Source organism: Brachyhypopomus gauderio, chromosome 14 (assembly GCF_052324685.1).
Source record: "Brachyhypopomus gauderio isolate BG-103 chromosome 14, BGAUD_0.2, whole genome shotgun sequence".
Taxonomy (NCBI): Eukaryota; Metazoa; Chordata; class Actinopteri; order Gymnotiformes; family Hypopomidae; genus Brachyhypopomus; species Brachyhypopomus gauderio.
This window is the reverse complement of record NC_135224.1, coordinates 768,836-791,882: the sequence shown is the minus strand read 5'-3', so window position 1 is coordinate 791,882 and position 23,047 is coordinate 768,836. Positions and strand designations below refer to the sequence as shown.

Here is a 23,047-nt window from a genome sequence, read left to right as displayed (position 1 = left end):
ACAGGCACCTGTCACGTCTAGCCCCGCCCCCACCTGTCAAGTCTGTTTTGTTTATGTAGCCATGTGCTATCTGTAAGTCTTGGTCCCTTCTTGTGTTTTGTAACCCCGCCTCTCGTTATTGTGTTCAGGTGTTCCTTGTTTTGTTTGGTATATTTAAACCCGTTTTATCCGTCCGGGCTAAGCCCTGTTGTCTGTGTCCAAGTCTGTGATCTACTGTTCAGTCAACTGTTGGTAGGATATCTTGTATCTTAGTAACACTGTAACCTTGAGTTGAATCACACAGCACACCTGGGTTAAAGCCTATAAATCACATCACCTTGGGTGCCTTTTTCACATGTGAATGTGTTTTTCCCAAAACTTGGAATTGCATGAACTCATTAGGTTTTATTTGCTTTACACCTTTACCTGAACTGATTTTAAAGACAAAAGATTAATGGCCTGAAACGCCTTTAATACAAATACATGGACACAGAAATAAGGAGATCGGGCTTACAAGGTTCAGTAAATAGGGTAGTTCAGTGTGAGGAGTGGTTCAGTGTCTGGGGTAGTTCAGTGTCAGGTTCCCTGTTTAGAGCACAGGTTCTGTTGTACCCATTTAGTACACATGTATGAACTCTAAATCATAGTACATGTTCAGTATCTGTTGCTAGCCACATACTCTTAAGTGACCATAGGTAAGACTGGTATAACTGATGTCACTGGTTAGTCAGACCCTCTTCAGTCAGTGTGTGTTTGTGTGTGGATAGCAACCCCATCTTCACTGGACATGTATGAAATATGTGACAGTTACTGGTTAGCACAATTCTCTTCAACAGGAGTGTGTGTCTGGTCCCATAGGTTAACCACACCCTCTTCACCAAGGTGTGTGTTCACCAAGGTGTGTGTGCCTGAGTGTGTGCCTGGGTGGCCACACCCCCTTCATCAGGTGTGTGTGCCTGGGCGGCCACACCCCCTTCACCAGGTGTGTGTGCCTGGGTAGCCACACTGTCTAAATCTATTGTGCTAGATGTGTCTGACTGGAGAGTCAAAGGACGTTTAGATTCTGACAGACATTCTCCGTCTGTGCTTCTGGTTTCATTGTCCACACTGGAGATCTGAAGTGTCGAGTCATGATGTGGAGTTGGCTGGTCAGGAGTCTTACTACTCCACCATGATGGTGTCAATGCAGATGTTAAATTCTTTAACTTTCCAGCCCAATAATTGTCTAAGCTGTAAGGACAAAGCACAGGAACAATTACATGTGATACTCGTAATAACTCATCAGGTCTTTTACTGTTCACCTTTACTGCATAACAAATGTTGATCTGTATATGGAAATTCATACTTCATTTTCACCTTATAACAGCACTATATATTATATATATATATATATATATATATATATATATATATATATATATATATATATATATATAAAAAATCAACTATGACTTGACCTTGATAAATGTTTTAGAATTAATTACATTAATTAGTATTAATACCTAATCTTTAATTGGTTAGTTTTATTACACTCAGTATGTATTATTCATAATTCAATCTTTGTGTCTTTAGTCCAGTACTCTGTGTAGTTTACTTACATCAGTTTACATCCTGAAACCTTCAGTAGATCTGTGAGCTGCTTCACTGAATCTCCCAGTTTATTCCCTCGCAGGTCCAGTTCTCTCAGGTGGGAGTTTGACATCAGAGCTGAAGTTAGAGCTACACAGCTTTTATCTCCTAGACTGCAGTTCTTTAGTCTACAGACAGAAGCACCCGTTACACATCATAAATATTTGTTATTGTTTCACTGTTAACATTTGTCATGTCTGGCTCCTCCCCTGTCTGTCAGTTTTGTTGTTTATGTAAGCATGTGCATGCTGTCAGTGTAGTCCCTCCCAATATTTTGTAACCCTGCCCCTTATTAGTGAATTCATGTGTTTCTTGTTTAATGTTAGTATATATGCCTCGTGTCTGTCTTTTCATGTTGCAGGTTATTTTGTTAAATATCAAGCCTTGTTCCCAGTGTCGTGTTTGAGCCTTGTGATCAAGTGTGTATTGTGTATTACGTGTTCTAGTTCGTTGTGTGTAAGTTTTGTTACATAGTTGTTCTGCTCTTTAAATGTGACCATGAACCGTGATAACGACTTGACTCACTCCTCTCAGCATTTGTGTCCGCCCCCTTTTCCCTCGACATCACCAACGTTACATTATTACACTGCAGTTCACAACAAATCTTTGTTCAGATACATGACTGTTGATTTTACTCACAGCAGTTTCTCTAGTTTACACTCTTGATTCTCCAGTAGAGGGCAGAGTTTCTCCATTCCTGTGCGTTTTAGTTCATTATCACTGAGGTCCAGCTCTCAGGTGTGATGGGTTGGAACACAGAGCTGAAGACAGAGCAGCACAGCCTGCAACATCTAGTGTGCAGTTAATAATCCTGCAAACACAACAAAGACTCTGTCATTCACTGAAGATAAACCCTCTAATTATATGGATGCTTTAAGCATATACTTTAAATGACAATTATAATCATAATGTTACAGATAAATATCATTTTACTATTGTCAGAGTACATTTTTGGTCAGTTCCTCTCTCTGTATCCCATTTTCTTATATTCTCCACATGTAAAACATGGCTGATATTTTAATTGACTCTGTTTTCTATCTAATGGCCTCCATCTCTCCTGCATTACTGACGTCTCCTTCAGTCTCTAGTGCAGGTGTAGAGAGTCAATGCTGCTCTTCTGCTGACCACAGAACCTCACACACACTGGAAATACTATTTACAGACTATTTACAGACTACTCACTCCGAATTTAACACAATTCCTCACAGCAATCCTGTCATCACACCACACAAACCTACAAACACAGACGCAGACGATTGCACATGGACAACATAAACACACGCCCAAAAGGGAGGGGCCGGGGTCCTCAACGTGACATATATCCTGCATAATCATGGACGGATTGTCCTGAGAGACAGACTGCATTAAATATCCTGCCTGCAGCAGAAACTAGACAAGGCTCTTTAAACTGAGAGTGATGTGCAGCGTGTTCATTAAGCTACTGAACCCCTGCTGTGCGTAAATGTGCACATTGCGCTTAATTAAAAGAGGCTCCTACAAACTTTCACATGCATTTGTGTTCATAACACAGTAGAGAAACTGCCGACCTGTGTATCCGCTCGTCCTTCTGTTGACTGCTGTCTAGTGTAGTTTACATGCTGCATATCAAAGTGACTGCTGATTATGTTATTCTTTGAAAACTGCCACTGTGTCTTGGCATATCAGACTTACAGCCGTTGATCGGCCCTCAGTGAAAAGTGTTGTGTTGTCCACTACTTATTAAACACTCGTCACTCAGTGTCCACTTTTCTTTTCTTTGGTTCGCTCATTCCAAAGGGTGAAAACTGCAGCGGGAAAGTTACACTATAACACCCCCATACTCAAATAGCGGCCCAGCTCACGGGCCAGAAACATATGGCCCATGGGCCACATGTGGCCCGCGAGCTGTTTTGAAAAGTGTTTTTTTTTTCATTCAATCGCGCTATCCGCTCTTATTTTGAAATCGCGCACCGCGATCTCAAGACGCATATAGACGCATAACCAATCACGCTGCACCCAGCGCGTCTGCCCATCACGCCGCCCACGGTGCGTCCGCCAATTGCGCTGTACCCCAAGGAGGGCTCGCAGCAGGGGCGGGGAAAGGACCGCCTACCACAGCGCCTGCAGCTCGCGCAGCTCCCGGGTTCTCCCCGTTGGCTGCTCTTCTCCTGGCGCCGGTTACACGTTTGTCAGTCCCAGTGTTCGTGTCTATTCCCGTATGTCTGCCTAATCCCCTATTCCCTTTCGTGCCTTTGTGTGTTCGTGAACATTCCAGTGTGTTTGTCTAACGTCTTTTCCCCGGTCTTCCCAGGGAGAGTGTTCTAGCCTGTATATGGCGGACTCTCCACCGAGGGCGGTCATCTCCCAGACGCAGGATGGAGCGCTGCGGATCCGCCCATCAATGTGGGTTCAGGGTACTTGGTCCTGGTTGGCACCATGGGAAGGGTAGTGCCCTTGGTTGGGGAGTCTGTCACGTTGAGGTCCCAGGCCCCTCCCTTTGGGCATGTGTTTACATTGTCTGCGTCTACTAGTCTGCGTCTGTGGATCTCCGTGGGTGTGGTTGTGTCTTGTGCTGATTCGTCTCACCTGTGGCTCGTCTCGTCATCACGTGGGGATTATGTGGTTTGTCTACTTAATGTGCGTTCGCGCAGTGTCCTGTGCTCGTCGTTGTCTGAGTCTTACGTGTCACTATGTGTATTGAATGTTAAACGTGCGTTGTCGGCGCTATTGGTGAAGACTATTAAACGTAACGTCTGTCACGGAAAGGATATCTGTCTCGTCCTTCATCGTTGTGCCAACCGTTACAAGCAGGCCATATATGGGTAGGCCATAGTCTGCCAATGTATGCACTACTACATTAATCCTCCAAATCATTAATGGAGTGTGTGTGTGTGTGTGTGTGTGTAAACATATATATGTATAGCTTTATTAGTGTTATGAATGTAATAGTTCTCACTGTAGTTTCTCCAGTTTACAGTCAGGGTTCTTCAGTAGTTTGCAGAGATTCTCCACTCCTGGTGTGTCTGGTTTAATCCCATTCAGATTCAGCTCTCTCAGGTGTGAGGGGTTTAAAATGAGAGCTGAAACCAAACCACTAAACTCTGTCTTACTGTCTGTTTGATGCAGCCTGCAGAGCAGAAGAAAGAACAAGACACAGTACACATGAGATGGTTAGATCAGACCCTAGATGGATAAGGTTAGATCAGACCCTAGATGGAGACACAATACACATGAGACGGTTAGATCTAACCCTAGATGGAGACACAGTACACATGAGATAGTTAGATCAAATCCTAGATGGAGACAGCATACATCAGGTGGCCATCAGACTTCTAATTCAAAATGGCATTAAAAAAATTCCACCTATACTTCCTTAAGAAAGCAAACTTTCAATACTCTTCAATATATACTTGGTCAACGCAGTGCTAGTTTTTTACCCATTTCAATGAAATCTCGACAACAGAAATATTTTTCAATGATAAATATGCAAGATGTCATGAGCTGATGTGCAATGTGTGATGACATCACAGTACCAGAAAAACAGTCTATGATTGTTTTAATTAGATTTCTTACGTGAGTTTTTGCAGTCTGAAGTGTGAATCCTGCAGTAGAGCACATATCTTCTCTATTCTGAGGTCTTTTGGTTTAGATTTACTCAGATCCAGCTCTCTCAGCAGTAAGGGGTTTGAACCCAGGGCTTTAGTCAGAGAATCACAGGCTTCCTCTGCAGCAGGACTCTTCAACAGTCTGTAGAGAGAGAGGGACATGCAGTTATGATAAATGTTCAGTATAATGGAGTAAGGAGAGTGTTACTGTTATCACTGTAAAGCACAAACGCTTTATAGTCACTCAAGCACAGGACATCACGTCAACACACATTAAACAGACAAACAACACGAGCCCTGTGTGATGATGAGATGAGCCACAGGTGAGAACGGTGAACACACTCATATAAACCCACACTCACGGAAATACGTATATGGTCATAACTAGACACAGACAACACAAACACACGCCCAAAGGGGAGGGGTCAGGGGCTATACAGTCACACATTTACATATCATTTAGCGGCTTTACTCTATTTGCTCAATACTGAACCATTTAAAACACAATCACAAACATGTGTAAACAATACAATCACAAATGTGTGTAAACTTCTTCACCTCAGTTTCTCCAGTTTGTATTTTTTATCTTTTTGTAAATCAGTGAGTTTCTTCACTCCTGAGTCTCCAGGGTCGTTTCCTCTCAGATCCAGCTCTGTCACGTGTGATGAGGGGTTTGACTTCAGAGCTGAAGACAGAGCTTCATATCCTTCCTCCTTTATACTGCAGTCTATTAATCTATCGATAAAAAAGATAAAATTTAGATCTAAAACATCAGTCTTCTTTCCCCCACTGTTCCTCTGTAGACCCTGTTTAGGGTTGGGTGTTGGGTAGCTGTCACAGCCCAGTTTACATCTTGCTTTCCTGTCTGTTTCTGCCATGTGGATACGATCCTGGTTTGTGACATTCCTCCACCACCCTCACCTCAGTCTCCCTCTCTCCTTCCACCACATGTGTGGAAGTTCAGGGTAGTTTATTGTTGATGTACAAGTGAGTATATATGGATTCATACTGCAGATTCTGAATCACCTGAATTACTACTGATATGCACAATCCAGTGTTCTGCATTTTATCATGACATGATGACTGTAATTTAACATCATCTCTTTCAGTTCAAAAACAGAGTGATGGACCTTTCAATGTTAAATTGAAATACAAATTACATACAGTGGTCACTCATTTAACTACATACATTCATGTTAGATTCAATGTAATTATGAATAATTCATACCCAATTCAATCACCAATTAATATGTATTTATACTAATAATAGAATAATAAACCCAGAGTTTATGTGTTCTTATATTTACTGTATGAAATTACTTTCAGAGGACACTGTATATAAAACTCTTCATTTACCTCAGAATCTGCAGTTTACAGCTTGGCTTCATCAGTCCTTTACAGAGGTCTTTGACACCAAAATCCTGCAGGTTCTTGTTTCTGAGGTCCAGTTCTTTCAGATTGCAGGACTCTGAACTGAGAACTTTAGCAAAAGCTGAACAGCTCTCTGCTGTCAGGTGATCATCATTTATCCTGAAAGCAAAATGATGCAAATGCAGGTTGGAAGTGGATTTATTAAATAACCAAGACAGGTAATGAAAACCAGGCTAAAGGGAACACAAGACTAAGGGGCACAAACACATACAGCAACACAGTAATACACTAACACGTAGCACTAAGTATGATAACTACAAACACTACGAACAACGAGGTAAATGCTAATAGAACAGGACGAACACAGAGGGCTAGCGCAATCCACATAACACGGGCAACACGAATAAACAGGAATACAGACCAAATACACATGGGAGACGGATTGTAAATCAGCAAGGGAAACAGAGCACGGAATGAGACATGAATTCACTTGAACACACAAGGTAACTGAAAAGGTTGGACAACTATAAGACACACACACGAGGACTAACCAGATTTCAGGCGGGGAGAATAAATGGGGGAAACGCGAGAGCAGAAAACAGAACCAACAAAGAACAACTTACAGACAATGACCGACGAGGGAACTGGACACGCGGGGCATTTAAACACAGACTAAGAGGGAATGAAACAAGACACGGCTGGGAACGATAAAGGGGCAGAGACACAAGGTACAGGGGCGGGACAGACAGAGGAAAACCCAAGGGAATGAAGAAACAAGGCGGGGCTAGGGTGAACGACACAAGACGGGGCGGAGGGAGGAGCTATACGTGACAGCAGTACTTCTCCTTTGAGAAACACTATGATAAACAATTATAGATTTTGGTCATCTGCACGTGTGGATATTCATCTTTAGGTCTGACAGTAAAGCATCAGACCTATTTAATCATGTCTTGGCTAATCATGTGCACTTCAGTTTATAATCCAAAGATAAATATGACTTAATCTAACTGCCTACAAGTTTCATCTCCTCTCGTGACGATATTTTGATACTCACTGTACCCATCTGGCATGACAAAATCATGATATAACAAAGCTAAAAAAAAAGACTGATTTTTGTAACAAACTAACCAGACACAAAGAAGGGGCGTGGCAAACACATACAACAAACTCATTTATGTATGTATATACATTTACCAAAGGCAGAATTTCCATTTGAAATAATTAAATGCTAAACTCCCTATCATCTTATCAGGCTCTATCTGCCACATTTAAACTGGGAAATGGATGCAATTAATTATTTGAAACCACTAACATGATGGTGATCACACACACCCACACACACATGCACACGCGCACACACACATCAATTCTGAGACGATATGAACTCAATTATTATTAGTAAAAATACTGACTGAAGTTTTTCCAGTGTGCAGTTTGAGTCCTGTAGTAAAACACAGAGCTGCTTCACTCTGGAATCTCCCGACACTCCTGCTGTGATCCTGTCCAGTTTCATCTCTCTCAGCAGTAAGGGGTTTGAACCCAGAGTTTTAGACAGAGAAGCACATGCTTCCTCTGCAGCAGGACTATTCAACAGTCTGAAGGGAGAGAGGAGAACAATTTAGTTTAAATAATTTTATTTCTGTTCAGCTCATAGAAATGCCCAGCAATAAACATTCCTCACACTGATTGGTTAGCTATGACCTTACTGTTGACTGCTTATATTTAAACACATTACTTTTTTCTCTCTGTTGCTAAATACTTTATTAAGACCATTAATACATTTACAATAGGAGTTATTCAATGTGGTTAACATAGTAAACATAGTAATAAATAAATGTTCTTCAGTAAGTTTTGGTGAATTAAAGGAAGTTCAGAGATATTTACTGAGGCCAGTTCTGGATTTCTCACCTTAGTTTCAGTTTTGGTACATCAGAGAGCATCTTCACTCCCCATTCTGCAGGGTGATTTCCTCTCAGATCCAGATCTGTCAGGTGTGATGAGGGGTTTGATGTCAGAGCTGAATACAGAGACATATACCCTTTCTCTTTTAAACTGCAGTCTGAAAGCCTGGAGGAAGGAGAGAATATAATTAGAATAGCAATTATTAGAGTCATTCAACGTTACTGATGAAAGAGTAATAAGAAATGAAGAAATACATTATACATTTTGGTTTAGTATTGTAAGAAGTAGACCAGGCCAGAGCAACACAAATGATGCCTACATCATTAAATACAGCTTCTGAGTAACAGCTTCTGTCTGGGCACCTCCTGTTCCCTAAACGCAGGTACTAAACTGATCTGTCGACTAACATCAAAAGACGCAGGGGCGGCGGTAGAACGAGGCAAGTTTACCATTACATCTCGTGGCGCCCTTGGGGAGCACATATGAGGCTCTGGGGAACTTCCAGGAATAGGAATAGGAATAGGACTGCCTGCAGCTGACGGAGCGGTCTTACGTGGCAACGGAACAGGTCGCTCAGCTTCCATAGCCAGCCGCTTCAATGCAACTTCCTTATCCGCCTCGATCTGTAAAGCTCGAACCCGTAACAACTCAGCCTCACGCTCCTGTCGCTTTATCTCCAACTCCAGTTCCTTTAACTTGATCGCAAGTATGGGATCAGTTGCGGAGACACCCAACACAGAGTCCACCTGTGCACGACCTACCCGTTCACCGGCGTCATCCGCCTCGGACTCACCCGGTAGCGGAAGCAAACCAGCAGCTGGTACACTCGGACTGCCCCCACGATCAGGCAAAATGCCGTCGCGCACAAGACCATGCTCCAAAGCCAGCTTAACGTCTCTCTTTGAGGCATCCCACGGAACGTCCACATGAAAAAACTCAGCAATGAGAAGGAGGTCCGCCTTCCGGCACCTGTCAAATTGCTCCAGGGTGGGAAACAACGAAAACTCCGTTAAGTCAAAATGCGCCATTCCCAACACACTAACACACACCACCCCACCGCCACAAAAAAGAACACCAACCAGACGAACGAACCAAACACAAAAGAAAACCGGGGAAAAAGAAACCAAAGCCACGAAGAACAAAACGGAGGACGAGCCCCCAATTGTTACCGCCCGGTCTAGGTCAGACGGTAACAGAGTGTAAGTAACGAAACGGCTCGTTGAACGACGTTAAAGGAGGAACGGACAACGACTTAACCAATTCAAAATGATGTGTATTTGACAAGTAAAGACAAAGACGAAAACAAGCATGGGCTTAGCACCGCTGACTTCAGGCAGGCCACGCTGAAAAAGGGAAAACAAACGACAAAACGACAAAACAAGCAGCGGCCTACCCTACCTGGTGCTAAGCACTTCTTGAAATTATAACAACAACATACAAGGAAACACTACATAATTGACACACAGTTCGTCACACACACGAACAAGGGCAGTATGACCACTCTTAACATCCGTAGCTGATGTATAACAATCTCTAAACATCCGTAGCTGATGTATAACAATCTCTAAACATCCGTTAGCTGATGTATAACAATCTCTAAACATCCGTTAGCTGATGTATAACAATCTCTAAACATCCGTTAGCTGATGTATAACAATCTCTAAACATCCGTTAGCTGATGTATAACAATATCAAACTCGTCCCTCAGAAAGGGAGAACAAGACGAGGAGAGGCTGCCACTCTCTCCTCTCGTCTGCACTTCCAGGAAGCCTTTTGTAGCTGTTGTCAGGCACCGCCCAGAACCATGTGGCTTCGTTATCCCGGGTGCACCTGAAAGAAATCACAACACCACACATTCCACAACTCATCACGCTCCCGTAGACATTATATCAGGACCTAACACAGGACCTAACAGCATCATAAACTGGACTACTGTTTTATCAGCCATTTAATATGTGCAGAAATAACAGGTGAAGTTTACATTATTAATTCATCAGTAAATACCTTCCTGCAACAAATGAAGATAGTAAAACCATTAGAACTCACAACTACTGAGAACATTTAATTTACTTACTTCAGTTTTTCCAGAGTGCAGAGGGAATTCTTCAGTAGATTAGCAATATGACTTATTCCTGCATCTCCTATCTGATTCCCACTCAGGTTCATCTCTGTCAGGTGTGAGGGGTTTGAACACAGAGCTGATCCCAGATCAGCACAACCTCTCTCTGTAATACTGCAGCTACTCAGACTGCAAGCACAGACATGACAACACTCAGGTGAAGTATTCAGTAGTTAATCTAGAAATAGAGATGCTAACAGACAAAAGTCAGGCTCTTCTTGACTCTGTATAAACACCTCAAACGTAACCAGTCTTTCCACTATATTGGCAACGGAAGAAAAACCTGATTTTGGCCAGTTGTTGATTATTAGTATTAGTAGGGATCAGATGATAATAGGGTTTGATCATCTGTCTATTGACACAGTAGCAGAGACTTGACTACTGTTTATCAGCTGTTATATGTGACAGGTCAAGTATACATTGGAAATTCCTCAGTAAAGACCTTCTTACAAATAAGAAAAGTAGCAAAATTATCAGAGCTGACAACTACTGATATTTCAATAGACTTACCTCAGATTTTCAAGTTTGCAGAGGGGATTCTTTAGTAGATTAGAGATCTCCTTCACTCCAACTTCTCCTATCTGATTCCCACTCAGGTTCAGCTCTCTTAGTTGTGAGAGGTTTGAACACAACAACCTCTCTGTGTAATTCTGCAGTTACTCAGACTGCAAAATCAAGAATGATAAAGCTCATATGAAGTGTTCTGTTAAACAACAGAGTTTCTGCCAAAAGTTAAAAGACCAAATACAAATACAGCATGACGGACAGCAGCAAAGCTGAGAGAGCAGTTGTACTGGTCACAGCTGGTCAGAGTCACAGCTGAGAGAGCAGGTGTACTGGTCACAGCTGGTCAGAGTCACAGCTGAGAGAGCAGTTGTACTGGTCACAGTTGGTCAGAGTCACAGCTGAGAGAGCAGTTGTACTGGTCACAGTTGGTCAGTCACAGCTGAGAGAGCAGTTGTACTGGTCACAGCTGGTCAGAGTCACAGCTGAGAGAGCAGTTGTACTGGTCACAGTTGGTCAGAGTCACAGCTGAGAGAGCAGGTGTACTGGTCACAGTTGTACTGGACTGAGTTCACCAGCACTGTGTAGATATGATGTACAAATAAGTAAATAAAGAAGTTTTAAACCTAGTGTCTTCAACATACTGTATTATAGTGACTGTGCTGAACTGTCTACACATTAAGACAAATGGAACTTGCAATAAAACTTCAACACAAAGGAAATTTAGCAGGATTAGGGTTTGTGATTTAAGTGTTCTGTAGTGTATTCTTCATGGTGTTAGGGTTTGTGATTTAAGTGTTCTGTGGTGTATTCTTCATGGTGTTTGTGTTTTAAGTGTTCTGTGGTGTATTCTTCATGGTGTTTGTGTTTGTGATTCAAGTGTTCTGTGGTGTATTCTTCATGGTGTTAGTGTTTGTGATTTAAGTGTTCTGTGGTGTATTCTTCATGGTGTTAGTGTTTGTGATTTAAGTGTTCTGTGGTGTATTCTTCATGGTGTTAGTGTTTGTGATTTAAGTGTTCTGTGGTGTATTCTTAATGGTGTACGTCAAGTTGCGATGAAGCAGGTCAGGGGAAGAAAGCAGGTAGCAGAAGCATCCATCCATCCATCCATTATCCGAACCGCTTAATCCCGCTAGTCGGGGTCACGGGGGGGCTGGAGCCAATCCCAGCAATTCCAGGCGAAGGCAGGGTACACCATGGGCAGGTCGCCAGTCCACCGCATGGCCAACACACACGCACGCACTCACACCTACGGGCAATTTAGAGTGACCAACCAACTTAACACGCAAGTCTTTGGACCGTGGGAGGAAACCGGAGTACCCTGAGAAAACCCACGCAGACACGTGGAGAACATGCAAACTCCACACTGTGAGGCGACAGCGCTAACCACCACACCACCGTGCCGCCTGGTAGCAGAAGCAGGTTTACTAAATTTCATTTCATTTCATACTTTAGTTTCTCTGGTCTGCAGTGTGGATCCTCCAGTAGATCAGAGAGCTGCTTCACTCTTGAGTCTCCCTGTATTTTCCCACTCAGGTCCATCTCTCTCAGCAGTAAGGGGTTTGAACCTAGAGCTTCAGTCAGACAAGCACTGAACTTCTCTGCAGCAGGACTCAACAGTCTGAAGAGAGAAGAAGAAATTGATTTTAATAAAAATCAATGTCATAAGTCACATTTATCTCTGTGGTACAGACTAAATCTATGCAATCTAAATTCAATAAATTTCAATTTACACTTGAATTAATTAGAAATACTTCAGAATGACTTCATTTAAATTTCTGAATTAAGCAAGTAATTGTCTTACTTTTTAAAATTATTTAATCTTTAAACACTAGTTGTCCAAATACATGTTACTGACCAGAGGCCTGTGTTAAGAATCTGTGATGTGTGAACAGATACTTATAGAATGTGATCACTGGTTTCTGCCTCTATTGAAGCACTTCACTAAGAGCTCACACAACACACTGCACAGTCATCAGTGTCATGGCACAGATTATCATCAGTAATAATTCCATTAATCTTTGAAATCATATCTTGTTTTGCACTGACCCACTAATACCCAACAACAAGACGCACAATGCTGAGAGGAGAGAGATTTAATAAAGGGCAATCCAAAAACATTGGTCATATAATCAGTTCAGGGTCAGATAAGACAAAGAGTAAACCATGTCAGGGCTCCAGAGTCACCCCTCCTGTCACCACTGGAGGAGACTCGTGAGCCAGCGCTCGCTTAAGAACAAAGTATAGTGCTGATTTCACTGATGGATATGCTATATCTCATTTCCAGTTTTTGACTGTTTGGTAATTGCATGGGATTTTACCACAGACAACCCAAGAAACCCTGGGCCATACTAGACTCTGTAGGGCTGTCAGCATACGGCTGGGAGTACATGAAGTCATTTTAACACTCTGTATTTGGTTATTTCAAAAGATCTCAACATATCAGCCTTTGTGAAGCATATAGTTTTATCATTTGTTTTCCTAGTTAATAGATTTTTGCATATCTTTGGTAGTGTTTGCTTTTTTATTTGTTCTAAATATTTGTCTTGGCCAGTTAATCAAACTGTGTAGTACCTGCTGTCTTTAACCCTCTGAGGTATTCTGGCCTTTTCTCTGTTTAAGACCATGCTATGTATAAAAAGCCCAACAACCATTTTATTTATATAGAGCATACGTGCTCACCTCAGTTTCTCCAGTTTACAGTTTGGATCCTCTAGTATCTCAGTGAGTTTCTTCACTCCTGAGTCTCCAGGGTCGTTTCCTCTCAGATCCAGATCTGTCAGGTGTGATGAGGGGTTTGATTTCAGAGCTGAAGACAGAGCAGTATATCCTTCCTCTGTGATGTTACAGTCACAGAGTCTGAAAATAAGACAAAAAACACTTAGTGAGATGACAACTGACAGAAATTAACAGAACATTTCCCTATGAAAATGGTGTTAATTATAAATAATGTATTCATTTCTAAAAAGAATATTTAGTGAATATTGAGAATCAATTGAAGTCCCAATGCTGGCACATCTTTAAAACACACAGTAATAATAGCATCAGTTTAAACAAAGAATGCCAATTAACTTAATTAAGAATGCCAATTGACTTAATTAAGAATGAAAATTAACTTAATTAAGAATGCGTCACAATCCTCAACAGGAAGAGCCAGTGTGTTACATTTGGAGCAGCATTGATTCCCTGACCAGATGTAGAAGTCTTGGCTCAGGACAGTAGGTCATGCTAACAAATAGGCTATTTAGAGTAAATAAAGGGGAAAAAAGCTACAATATTAACTAAAAGTAAATAAAGGCTTTGGGTGAAATGTCAGGAAAACACACACACACACACACACACGTGCGAACACACTGACACATTATGTCCTATCTATATATACACACACACACACACACACACACACACACACACACACACAATACACACATATCAATATCTGTTTTTGTGCATGTATGCTCATACATTTATGAAGGTAACAGTACTCACTCTACTTTCTCCAGTTTGCAGTTAGGATTCTCCAGTAGTGTGCAGAGATTTTTAACATTTACATTATTGGTGTTCAGATTAAGTTCTCTCAGGTGTGAGGGATTTTTAATGAGAGAGGAAACCAAATCAGCACAGTTCTTCTTGGTCCCAATTACTGTTTTATTCAGTCTGTAGAGCATAAAGCAAGAGTGAGGTAATGATAAACAGTACATGTAGGAGTGAGATAATGAAACACAGTACATGTAGGAGTGAGGTAATGATAAACAGTACCCAGTGTGGTGTAAAACTTTAGTTTATGATGTATGTAATTAATCTGATGTCTTACGTGAGTTTGTGTTGTAAATCTTTAGTTTATGATGTACGTAATTAATCTGATGTCTTACGTGAGTTTGTGTTGTAAATCTTTAGTTTATGGTGTATGTAATTAATCTGATGTCTTACATGAGTTTCTGCAGCCTGTAGTGTGGATCCTCCAGTAGAGCACAGAGCTGCTTCACTGAGATGTTTGTTAACCTACACTTGTTCAGATCCAGCTCTCTCAGCAGTAAGGGGTTTGAACCCAGAGCTTTAGTCAGAGAATCACAGGCTTCCTCTGCAGCAGGACTCTTCAACAGTCTGTAGAGAGAATAAGAAATTAGGTTTAATAAAAATCTAATTTATAAATCACTGTTACCTCTGTGGTAATATGGACAAAAATCTACAATTTTGTTATTAAAATCAAAAATAAAATAAAAATTTATTTATATAGCACCTTCGAACAATGCCTTGCATTGACCAAAGTGCTTAACAAAACAAATAAAACAATATCATAAAACCATTTAAGGTAAAAGTAGAAATGAACTAACAATATGAAATTAGGAATAAAATGAAATTTAAACGCAACATTAGAGTCTGTTTAACCACTTAGCTAGTGGCTTAGTTTCATAGAAAATTTCCAATATTAATTCCTTCTCACTGGAGTCCAGTTGGTGGGGGTCAACCGTCTCCCCCTCCCTTCATATTTTTCAGCATGTGTGGTGCTTGTCCCTATATTTACTCTAGCTATCATTATAGGAGAAATGTACACTAAAGTATAAATTCAGTATCTTAAAAATGCAAATACTTTTACAAAAATTACAAAAGCAAGAGTAAAAAGAAGTAAACTTTTGAATAAGAAAGAAATAGTCTACATATTGCTGATCAAACACCTGTTGTGATCTGTTCTGTGATCTTTGGTTTCTCACTTTATTAAAGCATTTCACGAAAAAAATCACACACACAACACACTGCATCATCAATTAACATTTGAAGTCACATGCTGTTAAATACTTACTCACTGATATATATGTAGTATGAATTATTGTATTGTGCACAGTATTGTGAAACACTATTGTGCTATAATCACTGGCCAGTCTTTGTTGGGTGACAGAGTCTATACACGTTTCTAGATAACCAGGTAATCATCAAAACCCCGTCAGGCAAGAGAAGACGTTTGTATTTCAAAATCAGCTGAACAGATATTTTGATGTCATATATTTAATCCTTAAGAAGCTTGTAAGTCATGTTCATGTAGGGCCTTTGTGTCAATTATTCACCTGACTTTACACCTGATTTTACCTCCCTTTACTTGAAAGGTAAATATTGTTTACCTCAGTTTGTTCAGTTTGTATTTTGGATCCTCTAGTATCTCAGTGAGTTTCTTCACTCCTGAGTCTCCAGGGTCGTTTCCTCTCAGATCCAGATCTGTCAGGTGTGATGAGGGGTTTGACTTCAGAGCTGAAGACAGAGCTTCATATCCTTCCTCTGTGATGTTGTTATCACACAACCTGAAAATAAAATAAAACAATAAAAATGGATGTATGGGGAATTTGTTTTCTTGGCTTTACAATGTCTGGAGAAAAATAACTTTGGCTACTTTACAAAACACTAGAAACCCAGATGAAATTTATGTATGATTATCTTCCTTTGTTTAATTCACTCGAGTTGGACATTTCTTGAATGTCTTGCAGGAATTCTCTTCCCAGATGAAAACAAAGGCTACTGAATATGCATGAGCCAAGGCATGACATTTGTATATACTGCACCTGATGGAGGTTCGAACCCCTAGCTAGAGTAAATATATAGATATATAAATGTTCATCAGCATTCATTCAGAAATCCAACCCAACAGACCAAGAAACTTGGACATTTAATTGTCATTGGCTCACACACTGCTAATCCAGTATCGCAAAGTAAGTGGGCTCTCATAAAGGATGATGATTCAATGAACTCCTTTCTATCATCAAGATGGTTTGATGAAGAGCGGACCCTCTCCCATGTGGCACAGGTGTTGACATGGTCTAACCCAACAAAGTTGTAATAACCTCACTGTTTATACATTAAATAAGATCAGTTAATTATTTCCTTTCAAATGTGATGTAGGCCGTGCAGTTCTACCTCAAATAGAGTAGAGGCCATTAATTTCCTTTAAAACACTCATGTGCGCGAGTGAGCGAACAGAAAGAGAAGAGTACTCTGTGTGTTTTCAATGTTGTCCGTTCTGGCCCGTTTGCTTACTGTATGAGCTGTTTATTTTTGCTGCTATGTGGCTGGCTGTGGTTCTCTTACACACATATTAGGTTTTACTCGATGACTGTAAAACGGTTACGGGCGAAACAAATGCCTTGGCAGTCTTGCGGGCAGTGATGTCAGTAACGCGTTACTCTAATCTTACCACTTTTTTCGGTAACGACTAATATAACGCGCTACTATTTGCAGTCAAGTAATCAGATTAAAGTTACTTATCCAAATAACTGTGCGTTACTATTTTTATTTTCCCTAGTAAAAATAAATGTAAGTTGTGCACGGGAGTTGGCTCGCTAAAGCACATTTTGTCCGCATGCCATGTTAGTTTGTCACAGGGGCGATATACATGGAGGCATAATCAAGTTCTAAGTGTGCTAGCGTGTTTATTTGATAAGAAGCGCTTAGAGGTTAATGCATTGACTAGTGTTGGTAATCGGTACGCAAATAGGTTTGTGAGGGAGGGTAAATGTGCAGGAGAACGCGATTGTGCCGTTGATGTTGGCAGGTGGGGTGAAGCACGAGATTGGAAACTTCTAGTAGATATAGGGAGAAAACTACAGGTTCCGGAGTGCATAGCAGTAACTTCATTGAGGCCCGATATGGTGTTGTACTCGGAAAGTAAACGGATTGTTTACTTTATCGAATTAACGGTTCCATTTGAAGACGCGGTTGATGAAGCATTTGAGAGGAAAAAGTTAAAATACGCTGACTTGGTGGCTAATGTGCGAGAACGCGGATGGCAGGCGCACATAAGACCAGTAGAAGTAGGTGCTAGGGGCTTTGTGGCTAAATCTATGACATCGTTGTTAACACAGTTCTGCCTTAGAGGGAGAAAGCTAAGATCAGCTGTGAAGGAGCTGTCGGTGGTAGCTGAAAGAGCTAGCCAATGGCTGTGGATTAAGAGGGCACAGACTACTTGGGGGCATGTCCCATAAAGGTGGCTTGACCGGTCTTATGAGTGAGACGTTGGGAAGGTGAAATGGGTAACATAAAAGGTGGTTGAACAGCAAGCTTTGAGGGGGGTGAGGCTGGGACGCCAGCCCTCACCGTTGAGCCTCCTGGAGGTGTTGTGGGCTCAAATCAATGAAACACCAACGAAGGGAGGTGCCCACCTGATGACCCCAGTGAAGAGCTTGTAAGTGGTTGTGGGCGTCGCTGTTACTTTGCGTGAAGGTCTGTCTAGGGCTGTGTTGTGGTCTGAGTACTTGGCAGTTAAGGCAAGTGACCATGAACATAGTACGCTGTGATTCTGGATCCTTGCCGAGCCAGTATCAGATTGTAGCTGTTGTTGTGTTCTGCTCAAACAACTGGTGTGTGTTTAGGATGTCGTTGTTGCTTTGTTTGAAGGTCAGTCCAGGTTGATGTGATGATCTGAGTACTTGGCAGTTGAAGCAATGGACCATGAACATAGTACGCTGTGCTTCTGGATCCTTGCCGAGCCAGTATCAGTTTGTAGATGTTGCAGTGTTCTAATAGTGGTTGGTTGGTTAATAACATGCACGGTTATGGTTGTTGGAGAGAAGATGGGCGGTAGGGCCTTGTGAGGAGTATGGGAGTGGCATAGGATATTTCACCATCTTATCCTGTGTTTAAGTATAATCTATATATTTTTGCTTTCTTCTTGGCTCAGTTCTACTTTTGCGTCTGACCGTAGCGCTCGACTCCGCACGCTGCGCGCGACCCTGTGAGAGAGCGAGCGCGTTTTACAAGTCATTTTTTGCAGTGTCCTCCCGTAACGATATGTGGTAGGTAGTATAAAGAAACACCCCTCAAAAACAGGGGAAGGAACATTTACCTGAAGAATTTTAATGTTGCTCTGTGTTCCACGTTTGTAAAGTGCTGGAATTTTGACTAACGTCGCCTACTTTAAAATGCTTGAAATTGTAATGGTATTTCGTTTCACAAGCTGTCTGACTGAACAGGGGTGGGTTTCCCGAAACGTTCGTAGCGCTAAGTACTTCTTAACCTCATACGTTTCATACGAGGTTACGAAGTACTTGGCGCTACGAACGTTTCGGGAAACCCACCCCAGTTCGCTTGTATTACGTTTACAAATAAATTTACAAATAATACCGCGCAGCTACACAAACGTAATGTCAGGAGAGTCTTGCCCTTTAAGTGACACTGGGGGGGGGCGCCAGGTTGCGTTATCAATAAAGTTTCCCTCCTCGGGATTTTTGGATTAAGCAGTTTCTGCCTTGGTTACCGAACCTGCTTCAATACATTGTTACTGTTAAAAATGCACTTCCAATAAAGTGAGTTTTGGAAAATTTTATTTTGCTGCTGAATGTAACTACTAAAGTAACTTGTAATCTAACGTAGTTACTTTTAAAATCAAGTAATATGTAACGTAACTAAGTTACTTTTAAAAGGAGTAATCAGTAATCAGTAATCGGATTACTTTCTCAAGGTAACTTAGCCATCACTGCTTGCGGGAGAGGCGGTGCCACTAGATTAGGAAACAGGGAAGTACGTGCACACACCTACATCGTGCAACACGTAGGCTACCTTTATGTATATATGCACTACGTAAGCGGAAGTTGCTATCCCCGGCAATTTTGGTAGGAGTTAGTAAGTGGAGAATAGTATGTATATATGTTGATTAGACTAGTTAAGGTTTAGTTACTCTTTTTATTCAGTTCTTTCCCTGGGCAGACTCCTTTGTTCTCATATCTGTATGGAACCTGTGAGTACTTGTATATAGGTTGTACATAGTGTTGTATTGTGGGTTATGTCTGGTGGCAGTGTTGGTTTGTCATTGTAAATAAACATTGTTCCTCCAAGGTTTTCTCTGGTGTCTTGCCTAACATCACAACCAAGACCCGTTGAATGTTACTACTCCTCCCCTGTAGCCTAGACCAGAGTCCAATAACCGGGAGGGGCGTAACAATGACTAAAGCCTAAAGATTATAAATGCTTTCGCCTATATTTACATGAATCATTTATTTGGGATAAATTACATGTGCTTGTTCTTTTTTCCTTATAAACAGACTCCAAGTCATTTGTTGGGGTGCAATGAATAATACGTTTTACGTTCACTCACCAGTTGAAAGATAAATAATGAAATAGAACAATCTTGTCCATGCACTTACATCACGTTTGTAACTTTGGGGCAGGGGGAAAAGGTTTTTTTTTTGTAATTTTTGTAGTGTAATGTTTTTTTATCTTTAGGTAATACAAATACTTATTAGTTACTACACTTTGTATTATTTTCCTAAGTAATTTTTCTAATTATATTGTATATGTAATTATTAAAATTTATGTAAATTGGTGGCTGTTTTTTACTGGCAGAGATTTTCCAGCCCAGACGTAGAGGCGGAGTCAACAAAAAAAGTAGTTAAAACTAGTTTGTAAATTTGGAGACTAAGAAAGCTTTTGGGATACACTCACAACATTAGTATGTAAAAGTTTCTTCATTCTTAAAGTTACTTTGTTATTAAAGTTTTTCATAAAGCTCCAAGATCTTTCGTTATCAGGAAAAGCACCCCTTGATTTCCCTTGTTGGTCATAGTTTAGATCCTGCCTGATTGACCACTCACAGATTGCTTCAACAGTTTCTCTTTTCTTCTTACAATTTTGTTAGTAGCGACTTAGTCCACTATGAGAATATATTATATTAATTAATTGTTGCTGCTTTATTTACTTTAGCTATTTTTGGTAGTAATTTTTGCAAACTCCTTCTCATACGTCACATAAATGAGAAACTGTACTAGTTACACTGTAATTAAGCAGAGGCATCATCAATGATCAGGAGAAGAGGAGCATCTAGGGGGGATTGTTTATAAAATCATTACGTTAATGGCAAAAATTATAATCAAAATTGCATATTTAACATGTTTCAATTTTATGATAATTTACTTACTTCACTGTTTGTAGAATGCAATGTGAGTTCTTCAGTAGACTACAGATCTGTTTCACTCCTGAGTCTCCTAGTTTATTGCCACTCAGATCCAGCTCGGTCAGGTGTGCTGGGTTTGTTTCTAGAGCTGAAACCAGAGCAGCACAGCCCTCCTCTGATATACAGCACTTACACAACCTGCATATATATATATAAATAAGAGAGAGAGAGAGAGAGAGAGAGAGAGAGAGAGAGAGAGAGAGAGAGAGAGAGAGAGAGAGAGAGAGAGAGAGAGAAAATGAAGAAGCAGTTTAGGTTCTCTCACTTGCAGAGGGAATGTAATATAATACAGTGCATCTAAGAAAGCATTATAGTGATTATATTAAATAAGATATTAACATATTTTTTAGGCTCAGTAATTCCTCAGTCAGCAAAAAGATTATTTTATTCCTTTGTGCATTTTATGCCAGTGAATGTACATGTCAATTCAATTTATACATAACTTCTGCTTTTCCTAGGAGTCTGGAATTATTGGAAAATTACTGTTCCTGCCACAATACACTTTACCCCATTTTTTTGAGCCGACACGATGGGTGTTTCAGTGCTTCAGAGAGCTGCTTCACCCCTGAATCCTGGAGATCATTGATACTCAGATTCAGCTCTCTCAGACAGGAGGACCCCGAGACGAGAACTTCAGCCACAGCTGAACAGCTTTGTTCTTGTAAACCACATTCAGTAAGCCTAATTTTTCCAAAAAACATAAAATATATAAGAAAATTAAGCCATATTGTCCTCATAAATTACACTTTACCTTACTTTTACTTCAGCAGAATGGCCACACAACAAACCAGTACTCACCCAATTAATTAAACCAAAACATACAGAAATGCTAAGAGAGATAAGCTTACACCAGATTCTCCAGTTTACAGTGTGGATTCTTCAGTACTGCAGTGAGGTGCTCCACTCCTGAATCCAACAGGCTGTTGTTGCTCAAGTGCAGCTCTTTCACAGTAGAGTAGCCCAGACTGAGAACACTGGCTATGGTTAAACAGCTTTCTGCTGTTAATTTACATTTATTCATCCTAAATACAAAATATAAAAATACTGAAGTTAAATTGTGAAATTTTCTACTTATAGTATATTGGACAAGTGGATTTATTTTATTGTGTTTTGGTGTTATTGTTTTGAAGATTATATACAATGTATGACAATGACGCAAGTGTGGTTCTGTGTACTTCAGATAGATAGATAGATAGATAGTCTATCTGAAGTACACAGAACCACACTTGCGTCATTGTCATACATTGTATATAATGTTCAAAACAATAACACCAAAACACATAAAAATAAATCCACTTGTCCAATCATCGTTATTATTATCTATTATCTTAATAATATATGTTGGCATGCATCTAATGACAATATTTGATAATGTTCAGAATTATGTTCAGGACAGATAAAGGTTTATATAATTAATGAATTTAAAAGGTTGCATGTAAGAATGACAGACTTTCTTTCTTTTAGTCTTTCAGACTGCAGTATAAAGGAGGAAGGATACACTGCTCTGTCTTATATATAACAATATTATCTATTATATATTAATATATAACAATATTATCTATTATATATTATTATATATTATCGTTCATCGTTATTATGCACATTTATACCTAAATGGTAAAGTATAATAAGAAGCAAATGTTTATTGCATAAAAATTAAAAAGCAATGCCACAAACAACAATGTCCAAAATATTATCCACCCAATTTATTAGAAACACTTCCCCTGCACCAATAATAATCTTGGAAGATGTAAGCTGGTTAATGATGAATTACTGTGTAGCTGCACTGCTTAAATATGCTGGGTTCAATAATATTTATAGACATTAAAATATCAAATTCATAAATTAAGTGGAATAACTAACTTTAGAACTTGTATCTTGCAGTGTGGATCCTCCAGTAGATCAGAGATTTGCTTCACTCCTGAGTCTCCCTGTATTTTCTCACTCAGGTCCATCTCTCTCAGCAGTAAGGGGTTTGAACCTAGAGATTTAGTCAGAGAAGTACAGGCTTCCTCTGCTGCACGACTA

The 23,047-nt window shown here is 40.4% G+C and overlaps 2 protein-coding genes and 1 long non-coding RNA gene across 3 annotated transcripts; 1 reads left to right on the top strand and 2 right to left on the bottom strand.

Moving 5' to 3' along the window:
• The first annotated feature begins 195 nt into the window (after positions 1 to 195).
• Positions 196 to 2,128, top strand: LOC143474481 (uncharacterized). Its single transcript, XR_013120788.1, has 3 exons — positions 196 to 231; positions 838 to 961; positions 1,652 to 2,128. It is a non-coding gene; the product is annotated as an uncharacterized LOC143474481 (long non-coding RNA).
• On the bottom strand, positions 471 to 12,700 carry LOC143474473 (ribonuclease inhibitor-like). Its single transcript, XM_076971942.1, has 13 exons — positions 12,539 to 12,700; positions 11,095 to 11,249; positions 10,540 to 10,713; positions 9,259 to 10,295; positions 8,472 to 8,630; positions 7,976 to 8,158; positions 6,549 to 6,722; positions 5,751 to 5,927; positions 5,161 to 5,334; positions 4,544 to 4,714; positions 2,248 to 2,419; positions 1,578 to 1,736; positions 471 to 1,209 (listed from the first exon to the last, which is right to left on the bottom strand). The coding sequence occupies exons 5-11, from the start codon at positions 8,594 to 8,596 to the stop codon at positions 2,326 to 2,328; spliced, it is 1,098 nt and encodes a 365-aa protein (XP_076828057.1). The 5' UTR covers positions 8,597 to 8,630; positions 9,259 to 10,295; positions 10,540 to 10,713; positions 11,095 to 11,249; positions 12,539 to 12,700; the 3' UTR covers positions 471 to 1,209; positions 1,578 to 1,736; positions 2,248 to 2,325.
• On the bottom strand, positions 10,157 to 23,047 carry LOC143475437 (ribonuclease inhibitor-like). Its single transcript, XM_076973294.1, has 10 exons — positions 22,883 to 23,047; positions 21,868 to 22,041; positions 21,527 to 21,700; positions 20,984 to 21,157; positions 16,206 to 16,382; positions 15,019 to 15,192; positions 14,578 to 14,745; positions 13,771 to 13,947; positions 12,539 to 12,709; positions 10,157 to 10,295 (listed from the first exon to the last, which is right to left on the bottom strand). Exons 1-10 carry the CDS (start codon positions 22,972 to 22,974, stop codon positions 10,157 to 10,159), a joined length of 1,620 nt encoding a protein of 539 aa, XP_076829409.1. The 5' UTR covers positions 22,975 to 23,047.

Coding starts and splice junctions, on each gene's coding strand:
- LOC143475437 (XM_076973294.1), bottom strand. CDS start 22,974: ATGGACCTGAGTGAGAAAATACAGGGAGACTCAGGAGTGAAGCAAATC. Junction 21,158..21,526: donor TGTCGGCTCAAAAAAATGGG/GTAAAGTGTATT, acceptor ATATATATGCAG/GTTGTGTAAGTGCTGTATAT. Junction 12,710..13,770: donor TGTAAACTGGAGAAACTGAG/GTGAGCACGTAT, acceptor TTCTCTCTTCAG/ACTGTTGAGTCCTGCTGCAG.
- LOC143474473 (XM_076971942.1), bottom strand. CDS start 8,596: ATGTCTCTGTATTCAGCTCTGACATCAAACCCCTCATCACACCTGACA. Junction 8,159..8,471: donor GTACCAAAACTGAAACTAAG/GTGAGAAATCCA, acceptor CTCTCCCTTCAG/ACTGTTGAATAGTCCTGCTG. Junction 2,420..4,543: donor TGTAAACTGGAGAAACTACA/GTGAGAACTATT, acceptor TTGTGTTTGCAG/GATTATTAACTGCACACTAG.